Here is a 19,429-nt window from a genome sequence, read left to right as displayed (position 1 = left end):
AAATAAGGTATATTTTCTATGTGTGAGATACAGTCTTATACAAACATATTTATTCAATGCTATTATATTTCAGTGATCTAGGACTAGAACAGTGGTAGTGAGGATTAAGAAGAAAGAAGAGATTCAGGAATGGATTTCAGAAGTAGAATTAACAGAATTTAGTGGCAATGGGATATAATGAGAAGAAGGTATGAAAGGTGATACTGTGATTTCAAAGCTAGCAAAGATATGGTGAGCAATGCGGTTCACTAAACTGGAGAGGCCAGAAGAGAAAGTAGGTTAGGAGGAAAGAGGGAGAATCATTAAGGAGATGATTTGGCAAAATGGAGTCTTGCAAGGCATATAGATATGAGTCCACTGTGCACCTTTGCAAAAATGTAACTTTATTTTTTTAATAAATGAACCTAATTCTTATTATGAACCTCATTCCTCCTGGTCACAGACACTTAAACGCAGTGTATTCAGAATTGCTTGTTTTCTCTAAATTATTTGTAAATTCAAGACTTAAGCAGTGGTGAGGCATCTGGGAAAGCACTGATGATGTTAACATTACTAAGACAATCAACATTCCTACCTGGTCTTCAGTCACCAGCCAATGTACAACTGCTAAGTCGCTTCTTGTTCTTTTAAAAAAAAAAATTATTTATTTATTTGTGATAGACAGAGAGAGAGAGAGAGAGAGGCAGAGACACAGGAGGAGGGAGAAGCAGGCTCCATGCCAGGAGGGACATGGGACTCGATCCCGGAATTCCAGGATCGCACCCTGGGCCAAAGGCAGGCACCAAACCGCTAGGCCACCCAGGGATCCCCTGCTTCTTGTTCCTGATAAAATTCTTAAAAACTCTTTGGGTGAAGCTCATTCTTTAGTCTATGTGATAACTCTGCCACTCAAGCATCGTTCTAGCTTGCCAGAAATTCCAGGGGGAGTATCTATTGCTCCACCACATCCATGGTGATCCCAGTCATACAGGATTCTACTACTACTCTCTTCCCATGCTGAGGGAACCCGTATGAGGGAAGGGGGACAAATGTTGTGAGACTACCTCAGATCTATCTACCAAAGAAAACCGGTCAATCAATACTGTGTTATGGTCTGGCCACCTCGCTGAGCTCCACTCACACAAGGAAACACGAGTGCACCATGACATCAGACTCTACCCAGAGTTTCTACTCTCCATCACCTCCTCCCGTTTCCTTTCCCTCCCACTTTGTGGAATCCAGGACTGGAGAGAAAAACAATGACACTTCTCCCCCCACTACCTGAGCTGTTCATCTTCCTTCATGCCCATTTTATCCTTCTTCCTCTACCTTATTCAAGACTTGGTTTAGAGAAGGAATAAGCTCTTCATGCATCTGCATTCTCCAAAATCTGTCATAAAATCTGAGTCCAAGAGTTCCTTCCAGTGCCCAAGTGAACATAGTCTCTTTTTTTAAATTCAGTTTAGTTAACATATAGAGTATTACTAGTTTCAGGGGTAGAATTTAGTGGTTCATCAGTTGCATATAACACTCGGTACTCATTACATCATGCCCTCCTTAATGCCCATCTACCCAGTTACTTCATGCCCCCACTCCCCCTCCTGCAACCTCAGTTTGTCTCCACCTCATGTGGGACCATATCCTGCCTGCTCTATTCTCACAGCTTTGTCCCACATCTGTATCTTTCTCATGCCTCTTTCTGCATCTTTCTGCATCTTTCTGCATCTTTCTGTATCTTTCTCTTTCTGCAACCTCAGTTTGTCTCCACCTCATGTGGGACCATATCTTGCCTGCTCTATTCTCACAGCTTTGTCCCACATCTGTATCTTTCTCATGCCTCCAGAATGCACTGAACAGCTGTACAGATTGCTCATTGCACAAGCCTCGGGGCATCATTCACAGAGGCAATGAGGTGAGTTGCACAATGGTATTTAATAGCTCTGTGGGCAGCCTCCACACTTTATATATTGTCTTTGTCATGTCAGACAAAGCTTCCTTGAGTTGGCAGCTCTGAGCTCCTTTCCCCATTTCTAAGAGTCTTGCACAGAGATGTATTTCTGTATTATAAGAAAAAAAAAAGTTCATTATGACAAGTGGTAATTAATGTGTGTCTAAGTATTAGGGAGAAGCATGGGGAATGATGAGGAGGGGGAGCCATGGAGCATACAGGCCTTACATAAAGGGTAACTTCTACTCAATTTTAGTAGATTCTTGTCATGCAGAGAATGCCAAAAGAATGTTGCCATATCTCTGGTTTATTTGATGGAAATAGAAATCTGGATTTTTAGGAGGATCAGGCTGTCTCAGTAGAGCCTAGGAGTCTTTTTTTTTTTAACCTTCCTTGAGTGTTTTTTAATCTAAAATCTATTAATTAAGGGGCACCTGGGTGGCTCAGTGGTTGAGCATCTGCCTTTGACTCAGGTTGTGATCCCAGGGTCCTGAGATCAAGTCCCACATCAGGCTCTCCATAGGGAGCCTCTTCTCCCTCTGCCTATGTCTCTGCCTCTCTCTGTGCGTCTCTCATGAATAAACAAAATCTTTAAAAATAAAAAGTAAAATAAATTAACATAAATTAACATATAATTTATTTATGTTAAAATAAATTAACATATAGTGTATTATCAGTTTCAGAGGTAGAGTTTAGTGATTCATCAGTTGCACCCAGTGTTCATTACATCACATGCCCTCCTTAATGCTCATCACCTAATTAATCCCACTCATCTTCCCTCCAGCAACTCTGTTAGGTCCCTATAGTTAAGAGTCTCATGGTTTGCCTCCCTCTCTGTTTTAATCTTTATTTTAGTTTTCCTTCCCTTCCCCCATGTTTATCTGTTTCATTTCTTAAATTCCACATATGAATGAGATGATAGGATATTTGTTTTCTCTGACTGATCTGTTTTGCTTATCATAATACCCTCTAGTTACATCCACATCATTGCAAATGGTAAGATTTCATTCTTTTGATGGCTGAGTAATATTCCATTGTGTGTGTGTGTGTGTGTGTGTGTGTGTGTGTGTGTACACCAGATTTTCTTTATCTATTCATCTGTCAATGGACATCTGAGTTCTTTCCATATTTTGGCTGTTGTGAACATCATCTTTTGACATGCAGAAGTCTGTTCTTTGTTTCTCTATTTTTGAGAGGAAAAGGTACACATTGTTCAGAATATAGTAATGGTCAATTAAGTGTTTTAGACTTTTGAAAACAGGAAAAAGTAGATGAAATGCTTTTTAAAAATACTGTTAAAATCAAAATCTAACAAATTAGTAAGAAATTTCCCAAACAAAATCCAGGTGTAGGGAGGGTAGGCAACTTCTAAGATAGCTTCCAATGATTCCTGCCTCCTAGGATCCATGCTTTTATGTAATCCTTTCCTGTTGAGCCACTCAATTCTAATGGATTGTATAGAGTTGACTCTTGAACAATGTGGGTTTAAACTACATGGCTCCACTTGCAGATTTTTTTTAATAAATATATTGGAGGGGCTCCTGGGTGACATCCAACTCTTGGTTTCAGGTCAGGCTGTGATCTCAGGGTTGTGAGATTGAGCCCTCTCACTTCCCTGCTCTCTCCCTGTCTTTAAAATAAATAAATCTAAATAAGTAAATAAAAAAATAGGAAAATTTTTTGAAGATTTGTGAGAACTTGAAAAAACTCACAAATGAACCATGTAGCTAACAAACACAAAAAAAAAGTAAGAAAAAGTTAAGTATGTCATGAATGCATAAAACATATGTAAATACTATTCTATCACTACTATAAAATATATTATAAATAATATATTTATATAAATATATAAATATGTCTGCCTCTCTCTCTCTCTGTCCCTATGACTAAATAAAATAAAACAATCTTTAAAAATTAAATAAATAAATAAATAATAACAAAGAAGACAATACTCCATACCATAGTCTATGGAATATCCATCTATAGATAGTCAGATATAGCTTAAAATATTTTTTAAATATGAAAAGATAAATACAAAATTCATGGCAAAAATGGGTCTGCTTAGGTCAAGGGAACAAATAGGGGATAAAATATATTCTTCTTTTATTTCATTTATCTACTTTTCCTTTCATTTTATATTTCTTTGTACCAGTTGTAACAATTTTTAAAATAAAAATAAAGGTGAAACAGGCAGACATAAATAAATAAATCCAGCATAAGACCACAGTAAAAACAAAAACAAAAAAAAAGGAAATTCATCAACCCATTGCTGCAGCTACACCAGCAAGTGTAAAAGTTGCCCTTTTTTGCAAAATACTTTAAGATTTTATTTATTTATTCATGAGAGACAGAGAGAGAGAGGCAGAGACACAGGCAGAGGGAGAAGCAGACTCCCTATGGGAACCCAATGCGGGACTCGATTCCCAGGCCCGGGATCACACCCTGAGCCCAAGACAGATGCTCAACGGCTGAGCCACCCAAGCATCCCTGCAAAATATTTTTTATGTCATAATGAAAATGCAGCTTTTATGTAGCAGGTGTAAGATTGCTATAAGAAAGGCATACTTATAGACTATAATGTGATTAGAGAAAAAGCAAAGTCAATTTAAAGCAAAAAGAAGGTGAAGAATCTAAAGCTGGAAATTTTAATTCCAGCAAAGGATGGTTTGATAATTTTAGAAGGAGGTTTAACTTTAAAAATGTCATGATAACAGAAAAAGCAGCTTCTGCTGACTAAGAGGCAGTACACAAATTCCCAGATGCAATTAAGAAAATGTATCTATTCTAACCCTATTCTGGGTTAAAAGAAAAAACTGTCAAAAATATTGCTACAATATTTTGTTAATGAGTACAAAATATAAAGAGATGCAAACAGGAACACCAACAACATAAATTATAGTGATAAGAAAATAAATGTGTGGATTTTTTATGCAATTAAATTTGTTATTACCAACTTAAAATAGACTTAGAACTATACATGTATGATGACAGCTTTATGGTAATCACAAGGTAAAAACCTGTAATAAATACACAAATAATAAAGAGAAAATAATAAAAGAATACCACTACAAAAAAAAATCAGTTAGCAAAGAAAGACAGCAAAAGAGGAAGAAAATAATTTAAAAACCTACGAAAAAAGGAGGCACCTAGATGGCCCAGTTGGTTTGGCACCTGACTTCAGCTCAGGTCTCAGTGGAGACATTCAAATGGTCAACAGGTAAATAAAAGGTCTTCAACATCACTAATCATCAGGGAAAATCAAATCAAAATCCAGCAATATATTACCTCACATGTGCTAGAATGGCTATTTTTTTTTAAAGGCAAAAGATACGAAATGTTGGCAAAGGTGGAAAAAAAGGAACTGTTGAGCACTATTTCTGGGAATGTAAATTGAGACAGCCATTATGGAAAAGAGTATAGAGATTCCACAAAAAATTAAAATTACATGTGATCAGCAATCCCACTTCTAGGTACATATCCAAAGGAAAATATATCAATATCTCAAAAAGTTAACTGCACCCTTGTGTTTGCTGCAGCGTTATTTACAATAGCCAGGATATAGAAACAACCAAGTTCCATCGGCAGCAGGAGTGAGAGAGCCCCAAGAGAGCCCTGAGCAGCCCCACCACCGCACCAGCTTAGTTACCCTCACACCCTGGAAGGAGCCCAGCTGCCACAGCCGGCCCCACTCACCATCACCTGCAACCTTCAACAGCAAGGCCCAGACGGAGCAGCTACCTACAGCCTCTCTCTCAGTGCTGCCAACACCAAGCCCAGCACCACCAGCAGCTCCAGGCCTCCTCATACCAGCAGCACCTGCCAGTGGGGACAAGAAGGTCATTCAAGGAAGGTTTTGAGAACAGTAAAATGGCTCAGTGTAAGAAACATACGGTTTCATCAACAGAAATGACACCAAGGAAGATGTATTTGTACACCAGACTGCCATAAACAAAAATAACCCCCAGGAAGTTCCTCTGCAGTGTTTGAGATGGAGAGACAGTGGAGTTTGACGTTGTTGAAGGAGGAAAGGGAAATGTGACAGCCCCTGGTGGAGCTCCAGTGTAAGGCTATAAATACACAGCAGATGGTAACCATTACCCACGCTATTCACGCAAGTACCTGCAGCAGTACCAGAATAGGGAGAATGGGGAAAGAAGGAGGGCTGTGCACAGTTCCCACCTTAGGACATGGAGACCCTATGGGCGTCAACTCTCCTGTGCAGGGACAAGCAGTGGAGGGAGCTGACAAGCAGGGTGCAGGAGAACAAGGTAGACCAGTGAGACAGAATATGCATCAGGATTATAAACCACAATTCCACAGGGGTCCTCCTTGCTAAAGACAACCTAAAGAGGACAGCAATGAAAAAGAGAAGGAAAACCAAGGAGAGGAGACCCAAGGTCAGCAGCCACCTCCATGTCAGTACCAATACAACTTCAATTACCCACATAGACACCCAGAAAACCCTAAACCACATGATGGCAAAGAGACAAAAATAGCCAATCCACCAGCTGAGAATTTATCTGCTCTGAGGCTGAATAGGTTAGGGCTGTGTAAATACTGGTTCACCATCTCTACCATCTATACCATTGTCTGGTTTACTCATCGAATAAGAAGAAACGAATATGAAATTCTGGCAATAAGAAATACGTTTGAAGCTAAAGATCTTAAGTGCTTTGTTTTGGCCCACTTACCAGATAAATAGAACTATCTGCATTATCTATGCAGCATGGGGTTTTTATTATTTTTACCTAAAGATGTCTCTTTTGGTAATGACAAATGTGTTTTCAAAAAAGGGAGGGGGGTGGACACCTGGGTGGCTCAGTGATTGAACATCTGCCTTTGGCTCTGATCATGATTCTGGAGTCCTAGAATTGAGTCCTGCATCAGGCTCACCACAAGGAGTCTTGCTTCTCTCTCTGCCTATGTCTCTGCCTCCCTTTCTGTGTCTCTCATGAATAAATAAATAAAATCTTTAAATAAAAAAAAAAGAAAGCTTGGGCTTTTTTCTCAATATACCTTTAAAGTTTTTAAGTTGTTTCATATCTGGCCAAGTTGAGATTTTTAAGAATCTCATTTTTAATTTGTAATAAAATTTTACAACTTGATTTTTTTCAAAAAAAAAAACAACAACAAAAAGCAAACACCTGTTAATAAAGGTCTTAAATAATTGTCAGAAAGAAAAGATATGAAAACAACCTCAGAGACTGTCGATGCTAAGTGGATAAAGAAGATATGGGATGGGACACCTGGGTGGCTCAGTCGGTTAAAAGCCTGACTCTTTGTTTCAGCTCAGGTCATGATCTCAGGATGGTGACATCCAGCCCTGCATGGGGCTCTGTGCTCAGTGGAGAGTCTGAGATTTTCTCCCTCTCCCTCTGCCCCTATCCCCCTGCCCATGTGTGTGTGCACATGCTCTTTCTTTCTCTCTCTCTCAAATAAATAAATTTTTTTAAAAAATATTTTCTTTTCATTTGCTTAAAAAAGAAAAAGTACAGTTCTCAGATCTCCAGGAGTACCTTTGGAAAATGCAGGTGGGGGAGCAGTGCCTTTGTCAATAGGAAAAGCTGTCAAAGTGTGGTAATGGCACAAAAACAGACACATAGATCAATGGAACAGAATAGAGAACCCAGAAGTGGACCCTGAACTTTATGGCCAACTAATATTCGATAAAGGAGGAAAGACTATCCACTGGAAGAAAGACAGTCTCTTCAATAAATGGTGCTGGGAAAATTGGACATCCACATGCAGAAGAATGAAACTACACCACTCTCTTGCACCATACACAAAGATAAACTCAAAATGGATGAAAGATTTATATGTGAGACAAGATTCCATCAAAATCCTAGAGGAGAACACAGGCAACACCCTTTTTGAACTTGGCCACAGTAACTTCTTGCAAGATACATCCACGAAGGCAAAAGAAACAAAAGCAAAAATGAACTATTGGGACTTCATCAAGATAAGAAGCTTTTGCACAGCAAAGGATACAGTCAACAAAACTAAAAGACAACCTACAGAATGGGAGAAGATATTTGCAAATGACATATCAGATAAAGGGCTAGTTTCCAAAATCTGTAGAGAACTTCTTAAACTCAACACCAAAGAAACAAACAATCCAATCATGAAATGGGCAAAAGACATGAAGAGAAATCTCACAGAGGAAGACATGGACATGGCCAACATGCACATGAGAAAATGCTCTGCATCACTTGCCATCAGGGAAATACAAATCAAAACCACAATGAGATACCACCTCACACCAGTGAGAATGGGGAAAACTAACAAGGCAGGAAACAACAAATGTTGGAGAGGATGCGGAGAAAAGGGAACCCTCTTACACTGTTGGTGGGAATGTGAACTGGTGCAGCCACTCTGGAAAACTGTGTGGAGGTTCCTCAAAGAGTTAAAAATAGACCTGCCCTACGACCCAGCAATTGCACTGTTGGGGATTTACCCCAAGGATTCAGATGCAGTGAAATGCCGGGACACCTGCACCCCGATGTTTCTAGCAGCAATGTCCACAATATTCAAACTGTGGAAGGAGCCTCGGTGTCCATCGAAAGATGAATGGATAAAGAAGATGTGGTTATGTATACAATGGAATATTACTCAGCCATTAGAAATGACAAATACCCACCATTTGCTTCAACGTGGATGGAACTGGAGGGTATTATGCTGAGTGAAGTAAGTCAATCTGAGAAGGACAAACAGTGTATGTTCTCATTCATTTGGGGAATATAAATAATAGTGAAAGGGAATATAAGGGAAGGAGAAGAAGTGTGTGGGAAATATCAGGAAGGGAGACAGAACATAAAGACTCCTAACTCTGGGAAACAAACTAGGGGTGGTGGAAGGGGAGGAGGGCGGGGGGTGAGGGGGAATGGGTGACGGGCACTGAGGGGGACACTTGACGGGATGAGCACTGGGTGTTATTCTGTATGTTGGTAAATTGAACACCAATAAAAAATTAATTTATTAAAAAAAAAGGAAAAGCTGTCAAACAGGAAAGGGCTGTCAATTTTTTCCTCACATAAGCATTGCCAACTCCTCTGCCTCAGGGAAGATCAGTGAGCTGAGAGGTTTGTATGGGAGGGCGCACTCAACCTTCTCTTACTACACTCTGACAGCCAGAGTAAGATCCTGCCACCAGCCTCAACAGAGGCTCCCAGCCATGAAGCCTTTCCTCATTGTGCTTATCTTGCTCTTCTTTTGGGAGCCAGTGCTGGCAGGTAAAATGGGGAACTGGTGTGGCGGGGAGGGAGTCATTTGTCTAGAAGAGCAATTCCGCCAAGCAGACCTATAAACGTCTTCCCACCATGAATCCTATTTTCAAAGTAGGAATCAATATCAATCGGTTTGATGTTAGCAAGACCTGAGCTTAAATCTTGGCTCCCCAACTTGTGTTAGCCATGCAGTTTGAGACAAAAGTCTAATTATCTCTGAATCTTAGTTTCTTCATTCACAAAGTGGCAATAATACCAACCTCAGCGTCTTGCAAGGATTAAATGTGATAATGTTTGGAATAGGCCTGTATGTAATATGTATGGTACTGACTCATGAGAGCTATCATATTGTCATTAGTAATGCCCCATCCTCTTTTGCCACTATTGTTTACTCTCCAATTTAGGAAAATGTCTAGGCATAATAGTCAAAACCAGCAAATGGCAATAACACAATTTGTTAGGCTTTCTAATTTACTGAAATTGTTCATAGTTAATTTATTATTTGTAGATGCCTTAGATAACAGAGAAACAGATTTGGAATTGCTTGTTCCAAAAGAATTAATAAGCTTTATGTGCTAATGAGATGAGATAGCAAGTAGAGAGACATGAGAGACACGGAGCACTGGCTGGTCTCAAACTTTAGCTTGACCATATTCATTACTGACTTTTGAAGTCTCTTCTTGAATATTCTCTTCACTCAGTGCTACTGAATCAGTCCAAATACATATGTTACAGTATCTCTTTAATTTATCACCCTCCTGCAAGTAATCTCTAGGAAGATGAACCACATTTTGGGGTCAGGTGACTCAATAGGCTGGATTTAAGAATCCATACAATCCAGGCCTCTTGAAGCTGTTGATGAGACTAATTCTACTATGGTTTATGGTGATGGATTCATGGCCTCTAGACAGCCAACAAGGTAGTCTACAATGTTGCCTTTAGTGCCCGACACATTCCCAAAGCTCATCACTTCCATAGGAATTTCTTGTCATGTTACGTAAACCTCTACATTTCATTTTCTCAGGCTTTCATCTTGCCAGCTAAGTAACCCTAATCCCTTTTCTCCCTATAGGATGGTTATCCTCCAGGGCATGATGACATGCATAGGATACGTGTTGACTCAAAATTTCTACAGATGATCAAATATTTTACACTTTTCATTTTAACACCTTCTTACATATAAAAATAAAGTTATTCATATTTTGATAATTCTACAGAATAGCATGTCTATAAAAGTATAAACTCAGCTCAAAATGCCTTGGGCCCCCATAAGATATAGTAAATCTTCAGAATATATTTCATCCTCCCCTGAACTCATAATGTCACCACCCTATGCTGCAAATGCTTCACTGGACTTGTCATGTTTTCTTCTCTCTTATAGATATTTTGTGTTTCTTCTCTTTTTCGTCTAGACTGAAAATTCTTTGACATTAAGGTCTATATCATACTCAAATCTGTACCCCAACAGTACCCGGAGTTATAAAAACTGGTTTTGTAATGAATACATAATTAAATAATGAGTGAATGACTACATGCATAGGTAACCTGATTGAGTATATTAACTGACCGATTTGGGCAAACTTCCAAATTACCAATTATCTTAGCTCAGCTACCATAACAAAATACCACAAATTGTGTGGTTTAAACAAATATTATTTTCTCACAGTCCTGGAGGCTGGAGGGTCCAAAATCAACTATAGGCTGATTCAGTTTCTGATGAGAGCTACCTTCCTGGCTTTTAGACAGTCAACCTCTCCATCATCCTACTGGATTAGGGCCCTACACTTACAACCTCAATTAACTTTAGTTACCTCTGAGAGTCCCTCTCTTCAAATATAATCAGATTGGAGTTTAGGGTTTTAACATATGAATGGAGGGGGAGGTGAAGGGAAGCTGCAGGGGTTTTTTTCCAGTTACAGAAAGAAACAGTCATTATAATCAAGTCTCCTTGGAATCCACTTTGATAAAAATGGAGGTACTAATTCCACAGTCCAAAGAGACTCATAGTGAATTATCTTTCCATTCATTTTCTTTCCAGGTTTGAATCCACTGTCATCAGAAATACACAGGAAATGCTATGGGAATGGTATCTGCAGACTTGAGTGCTTTACAAGTGAAATGTTAGTTGACTACTGTCTGTTTCAACTAGAGTGCTGTATCAAAGGAAACCCGGAGCCCTGACAGGAGAAGCCAGTGAATGCCAATTAACTTGAATATCCTTGACATCCTCTCCACCATCTTTTACACAGTCAGAGAATTTAGATTAAACTGTGACATTGTGATGTGCCCACAGCTGTTGGGTTTTAGTATTTTTTAAATAAGCCGTCAGAATCTTGTGTTTGAAAAGCTGAGCTGCTGCCTTCCTAAAGACAGCTAGGCTTCTCACGAAAACTTAGGATATATTTTCTCACTTCAAAGTGATATCTATTTTCTTCTCAGCACCTATTTCTCTCTTTACTCATAGAAAGGATGTCTTAATTATTTATAGAGGCTTCAAATTATAGAAACATCATTTTACACCTAGGCTTTACCCTACCATTCCTTCAGCTCCCCATTCACCTTCTCTGTGGACTGTGCATCTTAGGAAAAAGGTCTGCCCTGGCCCCCTGATGACCTTGTATATTTCTCACTAAACTACATAGGCAAGGTTTAACTGCCAAGCTGGCCCAAGTCTTGGCTGAGTTGGACTCTGTAGTTCTTCATGAAACACAAGGGAAAAGGGCAGTAATAAACCAGGTTCTCAGCCCTCCCTGGTTTCAGGAAGTGAAAGCATAGTACTTTCCACCTCAACCTCCTTAGGTTCAGCTACAGATTATCAAACCATTTGGCTATGGTTCATAGTTGACTCCTCAGCAGCAGAGTGACCCAACATCTCTGCTATCCATCATCTGGCCCCTTTGTTGGGTGCATCCTGTAGCACTAGGAGGTAACACCATGCTGATCTTGCTTTGTTGTATGTGTAAGTAATAAATTTTCTAAGTTCATTTGGACTCACTGTTTTCTTTACCAGCCAAACTTATGAAGATGTAATAGGCAAAACTACAACTACTTTGTAGTGCGGGTTATCCTACTAACTATAGTGATTCTATTGAATATCTGCCTAACTGCTCAACACCATCAATCTACATACAGATGCATGATTGTGGAGTTCTGCACCTACTGTTCAACACAAAGGGTCCACTGGCAAAGAGGATAGATTCTGGATATGGAGCAATTTTCTTTAATTTCAGTGCCGAATACATCACATTGAATGGTTTTCATCAATAGATGAGTGGATGGATCAATAGATGAATGGAGGGATGCCTGGGTGGCTCAGCGGTTGAGGGTCTGCCTTTGGCTCAGGGCATGATCCTGGGGTCCCAGGATCAAGTTCTGCATTAGGCTTCCTGCAGAGAGCCTGCTTCTCCCTCTACCTATGTCTCTGTCTCTCTCCCTGTGTCTCCTAAGAATAAATAAATTTTTAAAAATCTATAAAAAAATAGATGAATGGATTTCAAAGATAGACTGGGTGAACTTATTCCTGAGAATGTTTCAAGTAAAAAGAGAAAACAAAAAAATAACGTACATACACACACACACACACTGGAATATTGGTCATAAAAAACAATGAGGTCTTGCTATTTGTAACAACATGGTTGGACTTAGAGGGCATTATGGTAAGTGAAATAAGTCAGATAGAGAAAGACAAATACCATATGATTTCATTTATATGTGTAATCTAAAAAACAAAACAAATGAACAAACAAAATAGACTCTTAAATGCACAGAACAAACTAGTTGCCAGAGGAGAGGTAGGTTAGGGGATGCTGAAATAGATGAAGGGGATTAAGAAGCATAAACCTCCGGTTATAAAATAAGTCACAGTGATGAAAAATACAACATAGAGAATAGAATCAATAATATTGTGATAATGTTGCAAGATGACACCTGGTGACTATACTTATCGCTATGAGCATTGAGTAATGTGGAAAATTGTTGAATCACTATGGTGTGCACCTGAAACTAATATAACATTGTATGCCAATTAAACTACAATAATAAATAAGAAGATAAACTAAAGAAAGAATAAAAGTGATATGACATTTTTTATTCTAGAAGTTGGAATAGAGATTCTAAGACTCAAGAACTACTAAAGGTCTGTCTTTAAGGAAATTCATTTTTACTTAGAGTTGACTTAAATAAGAAATGCAACCCATACCTATCTATTAGCCAAGAAGCTGGTGAACTAGAATTGCCTATAAAGATTCAGAGATCAGGGCAACAACCACAGAGATTTTAACCTGATCTTCTCCTTTCCTCAGCTTATCTTGAGTGAGACAAGATAGCATAGAGAAAATTCATTGCTTTCCCTAGGGAAAAGCAAGGGACTCAAGGGACTCAAGCAACTCAAGGGACTGTCTTCACCAATTGCTTCCTGTGACCATAAGCCAGGAGGATAGAAACATCCTCTACTCCCTCCTCCTTTCATATGTCACGCGATGTTGGGACAGACTCCATAATTTGAAAGTGTCCTAAAATCAGATAGAATTTAAAAATGATCATGTAGGGCTGCTTAATTGGATTGGAAACCTATAAAGAGCAGGGTGTTGATTTTCTGATGCTTGCTATTTCAGAACATTTATCATTCAGGATTTGCATTTCAAATCCTGTTAGCTTGTCTAAATATTGGAAGCCCCCATTCATTTGTATATTAGCTTAAATGTGCAACTCATGCTCTTCTGAGTCAATAACTATGAATTATTTGCTTTACTCCAAAGAGTGCATTCTCTTTTTTAGTTTCTCAAAGATCAATTTTGAAGTGTCAGGTAAATGGCAGATTTGGATTGTCTTGTCTTTGGATTTAGTTATTGAAGAATTTTTGTGACCTTTTGTGATGTCCTGTTTCCTTCGTTCTCCATGCTCCTTGGAGCTTGTGTTGCTGCTCTCACAGCTCAAGTAACAGTGTCCTCCTCCAATCATCATGTTGCATCTATAGGTCATTTTACTAGCCGCATTCAGATGGGAGATACTTTTTGTTGGTATATTTTGCCTATCTGGGGCTTTCTCTGACCTTGTATGGATACAACTGCTCCATACTTCAAATATGCTGTTTTAGAAGAATTCTTAAGTTTTTATGTCTTCTCTCAAAATTCAATGCACCAGAGTGATTGCTAGAAAACTTGTTTTCCCAAAGGTAGCACTACAACCCAAAATTTTGATTTCTTCCTTGTCGTAGATTTTGGCTTCCCTACTGTATGCACTCCCATCTACCAGGGCTCACTCTCGCCACCACCCTTAGAAGCACATACAAAGAGCCATTCACAGAGTAGGGAAATATGAGTTTGGCACTCAAGAAATTAGGAGAGCCTGCAGGCCAGGTGGTTACCATTACACATCTATTAGCATGACCAAAATTCAGAACACTGACAGCAACCATGCTGGCAAGGATGTGGAGTAACAGGAACTCTAATCATTGTTGGTGGGAATGCAAATGGTACAGTCCTTTCAGAAGACTGAGAGCTTCTTTAAAAACTAAACATACTCTGATCATATGATCTAGCTATCACACTCATTGGTATTTATCTCCAACAATAAATGTAACAAATGTATCACTCTAGTGCAGTATGGTGAAAGTGGAAGAGGCTGGGCAGGGGGATGAGGGAGCAGTGAGTAAATGGGAATTTTTTGGTGAACTTAAAACTGCTTTAAACAAGTACAATCAATGTTGATAGTGCAGGTTGGGCAGGGGGAGAGGGGGACAGTGAATAAATGGGAATTTTTCAGTGAACCTAAAACCATTCTAAACAAGTACAATCTATTAAAATACCAAAAAAAATAAGGAATGATACTAATATATCAGCTGTTAATACATGATACAACATGGATAAATGGCAAATGCATTATGTTAAATTTAAGAAGCTTAATTTAACTGGTTACATGCTGTTTAACTGGTTACATGCTGTTTGATTCCATTGCAATGCCATTCTGAAAATGGCAAAACTATAGGGCCAGAAAACAGGTCAGTGATTGTCAAGAACTGAGGGCAACAGGAGGTTTTCTACAAAAGCATATGAAAAAATATTTGGGGATGACACAATTGCTCTATACGTTGGTTGTGGTGTGGTCACACAACTATGTTTGTTTGTCAACACTTAAAGATGAACACTCTAAAAGAGGTTATGTTTACTCAACGCATATTATTCCTTAAGGAAAATAAGTAAGAAAGTCTAAAGTTTTTTTTAAAGGAGTAAACATATCTTTATTTGCAGATGACACAATTGTTTATGTAGAAAATCATAAAACATAACTCAGAAATATTAGAATTAGTGAGTTTAACAAAGTTATAGAATGCAAAGTTGTCATAAAATCAATTATATTTTTTTTTAAAGATTTTATTTATTTATTCATGAGAAACACAGAGAGGGGAGAGAAAGAGGCAGAGACACAGGCAGAGGGAGAAGCAGGCTCTATGCAGGGAGCCCGACGTGGGACTCGATCCCAGGTCTCCAGGATCACACCCTGGGTTGAAGTCGGCGCTAAACCGCTAAGCCACCCGGGCTGCCCCAATTGTATTTTTATATACTAGCAGCAAAAGAAAAATGAAAAGCATTGCAGCAATAAATAAAAGAAGACCTAAATGGAAGACATATTATATTCATGAATTGGAAGACTCAACATTGTTACAAGGTGTCAGTTCTTTCTAAAATGACCTATAGATGCAACATAATCCCAGGAGATTTTTTTTTATTGAAAACAACAAACTGACTCTAAAGTTGATATAGAAATGCAAAGGATGCGGCACCTGCGTGATTCAGTTGGTTAAGCAGCTGATTCTTGATCTCAACTCAGGTCTCCATCTGAGTCATGAGTTTGAGCTCCACAATGGGTTCCATACTGGATGTGGAGCCACTTAAAAGAGAGAAAGAAAGAAAGAAAGAAAGAAAGAAAGAAAGAAAGAAAGAAAGAAAGAAAGAAAGAAGAAGAAAGAAGAAGAAAGAAAAAGAAGAAGAAGAAGAAAGAAAAAGAAGAAGAAGAAGAAGAAGAAGAAGAAGAAGAAGAAGAAAGAAAGAAAGAAAGAAAGAAAGAAAGAAAGAAGAAAGAAAGAAAGAAAGAAAGAAAGAAAGAAAGAAAGAGGGAGGGAGGGAGGGAGGAAGGAAGGAAGGAAGGAAGGAAAGAGAAGAAGAAGAAGAAGAAGAAGAAGAAGAAGAAGAAGAAGAAGAAGAAGAAGAAGAAAAAGAAGAAGAAGAAGAAGAAGAAGAAGAAGAAAAAGAAGAAGAAGAAGAAGAAAAGAAGAAGAAAGAAGAAGAAGAAAAAGAAAGAAAGAAAAAGAAAGAAAGAAAGAAAGAAAGAAAGAAAGAAAGAAAGAAAGAAAGAAGAAAGAAAGAAATTAAGGGAAAGAAAGACAAAGGACCTAGAATTTTACATGATATTGAAATAGGTAAATCAAACTATAGAAATATCACTATATAAATTTAAGACTTATTATGAAAGGCAGCATGATACTATTTAAGGATTGACTAACGGAACAGAATGGAGAACCCAGAAATTTGATTTAGTGCAAAGTTGCCAAGGATATCAAATGGGAAAAGAGCAATATCTTCAATGCATGCCTGCTGGGGCAACTTAATATTCACATAGAAAAAAAAATACTTTGTCCCCCACCATATTCAAAAATTAATTGTAGATAGATAATAGAAGTAAATATAAAATCTAAGTTCACAAGAGAACAGAGAAGAATATTTTTATGACTTGGGATAGGCGAAGGTTCTTAGGACATAATAAAACAATAACCCAAAAAGGAAAAACATTTATGAATTTGACTTTTAACAAAATTTAAGACTACCAAACATCAAAACATACCATTCAAAAAATAAGAGGAAGAAAAACGAAGATTAAGAAGCCAATAATAAAAGACAAAAAAAAAACAATAAAAATGGCAAAAGATGTGAACATGCACTTGGCAAAAGAAATATAGAAATTGTCAAGAATCACATTAAAAATCTTTTCTTTTGGTCAGTAAATGCAAACTACGGTGACATTGAGATATCACTGCACACACTGCAAAGGCTAAAAATTAAATAAGCTAGTACCACCAAATATTGGCAAGAATGTGGAAAAACCGGAACTGTCATACATTATTGGGAGAGGTATAAAATGTACAGCCACCTCAAAAAAAGCTCTCACGGGCAGCCCGGGTGGCTCAGCGGTTTAGCGCCACTTTCAGCCCAGGGTACGATCCTGGAGACCAAGAATCGAATCCCACATCGGGCTACCTGCCTGGAGCCTGCTTCTCCCTCTGCCTGTGTCTCTGCCTCTTTCTCTCTGTGTGTCTCTCATGAATAAATAAAATATTTTTTAAAAAGCTCTCAAGTTTTCTTATACAATTAATATACATCCTTGCAATAGAATATTTGGAAAATTAAAAATGAAATATCGGTTCATGCTACAACATGGATGAATCTTGCAAATCTTATACTAAATGAAAAAAGCCAGTGGAAAAAAATCCATATTGTATGATTCCATTTATATGATATGTTCAAATGAGGAAAATCAAAAGAAGACTAGTGGTTGGCCAGTGCTGATTGAAGATGTAAAGAAATAGAGAGTCTTAGGAGTCAAATTGTATCTCCCAAAATTCATATTTTGAAGTCCTAATTCCTAGTACCTCAGAATTTGACCTTATTTTAAAAGACTGTTGTAGGTATTAGGATGAGGTCATTAGGATGGGCTCTAATCCAATATGATTGGTGTCCTTATAAAAAGGGCAAATTTGGACACAGATATGCACACAAGGGGGAAAAAAACACATGAAAATACAGGTAGAGATTAGGGCAATGTTTCCATAAACTGAGGAACACCGACAAAACGTCTAAAGCTAGGTGAGGGGCTTCTAGGTGGCTCAGTGTTTGAGCATCTATCTGCCTTCGGGTCAGATCGTGATCCTGGGATCCTCGGATCCAGTCCTGCATCAGGCTCCCTGCAGAGAGCCTGCTTTTCCCTCTACCTATGTCTCTGCCTCTCTCCGTGTGTCTCTCATGAATAAATAAATACAAATCTTAGAAAAATAAAAAATAATTCTAAAAAGCTAGACAAAAAGCATGAAGCATCTTCTCTTCCAGCCTTCAGAAGGAACCAACTTTGCTGATATCCCAATGATATAATACATTTCCATCATTTAAGCCATCTGGTTTGTGGTACTTTGTTGTAGAAGCCCCAGCACACTAACACAGGAAGGACTGTGACAGAGTTTCTTTGGGGAGTGATAAAAACATCCTAAAAAAAAAAAAAATCCTAAAGTTGGTTGGGTGACAGCTGCACAACTCCGTGACTGTGCTAAAAAGCACTGAATTGTACAATTGTTCAGATTAAGAGGGTGAATTTTATGGTATTGTAGAGTGTGAATTATACATCAGTAAAAATGTTTCAAAGAAAACTAAACTAAACATACAACTACCCTATGTCTGACAAATTCCATGCATAGGTATTGACCCAAGAGAAATAAAAGCTTATCTTCACAAACAGATTTTGTGAAGAATCTATTTTGAAGCAGATTTTCATTGCACCTTTAGCACAATAGTTAAAAAGTAGAACCACCCAGATGTGCATCCAGAGAAGAATGGATAAACAAACTGCAGTAAACCACACCATAGAATAGTACTCAGCAATGAAAAGGAATGGACTATAGATACAGGCAACATCATAGAAGAGCCTGAAGAGTTATGTATATGGAGGAGAAAATCAGAGTGCATCCTCTAATGATACATATATGTGAAGTTCTAGAATAGGTAAACCTAACCTATGATTAATATAAAACATAATGGCAATTGCTCCTCAGGAAACAGAAAGTTGTGGCAGATAACTGGAAAAGGGAATGAGGAAACTTTCTGGAGTGATGTAAGTGTTTGATATCTTGATAAGGTTCAGATTACATAGGTACATGCATGCAACAAAGCTCTTTGAATAGTCCACTTAAGATCTGTGTATTTCATTGTATGTAAGTTTTCTAATGTAAAAAAAAACTATTGCACACTAATTAATGATATCATTTTGAAGTATTTAGTGACTAGTGTACTGATGTTTGTAACTTACTTTGAAATGCATCCATAATTAGATGGATCAGTGGATAACTTTTTTTACATCCACGGAAATAAGTTTTTTTGTGTGGAGCTAAAGGCCTGATATTGGCTGTCATCTGTTGGCATAAATTCAGTTGTATGTGAAGAAAGAGATGTAAAGAAAATATTTTGCAAATGTTCCTGGAAGGAGTGAGGAATGTGGAGTCAGTAGAATGGTATCTCTT

The 19,429-nt window shown here is 38.2% G+C and overlaps 1 protein-coding gene and 1 pseudogene across 1 annotated transcript; both read left to right on the top strand.

Moving 5' to 3' along the window:
- Positions 1-167: 167 nt before the first annotated feature.
- LOC112926734 (Y-box-binding protein 1-like) lies at positions 168-6,629 on the top strand (annotated as a pseudogene).
- A 2,469-nt stretch (positions 6,630-9,098) lies between these two features.
- On the top strand, positions 9,099-11,331 carry DEFB134 (defensin beta 134). Its single transcript, XM_026007977.1, has 2 exons — positions 9,099-9,156; positions 11,189-11,331. The coding sequence occupies exons 1-2, from the start codon at positions 9,099-9,101 to the stop codon at positions 11,329-11,331; spliced, it is 201 nt and encodes a 66-aa protein (XP_025863762.1).
- Positions 11,332-19,429: the final 8,098 nt, after the last annotated feature.

Source organism: Vulpes vulpes, chromosome 9 (assembly GCF_048418805.1).
Source record: "Vulpes vulpes isolate BD-2025 chromosome 9, VulVul3, whole genome shotgun sequence".
In the NCBI taxonomy this organism is placed as follows: Eukaryota; Metazoa; Chordata; class Mammalia; order Carnivora; family Canidae; genus Vulpes; species Vulpes vulpes.
This window is presented reverse-complemented; position numbering and strand designations above follow the sequence as displayed.

Bases quoted from the DNA above. Each gene is read 5' to 3' on its own strand.
- DEFB134 (XM_026007977.1), top strand. From the start codon at position 9,099: ATGAAGCCTTTCCTCATTGTGCTTATCTTGCTCTTCTTTTGGGAGCCA. The intron at 9,157-11,188 runs GTAAAATGGGGA...TTTTCTTTCCAG, and splicing joins TTGGGAGCCAGTGCTGGCAG to GTTTGAATCCACTGTCATCA.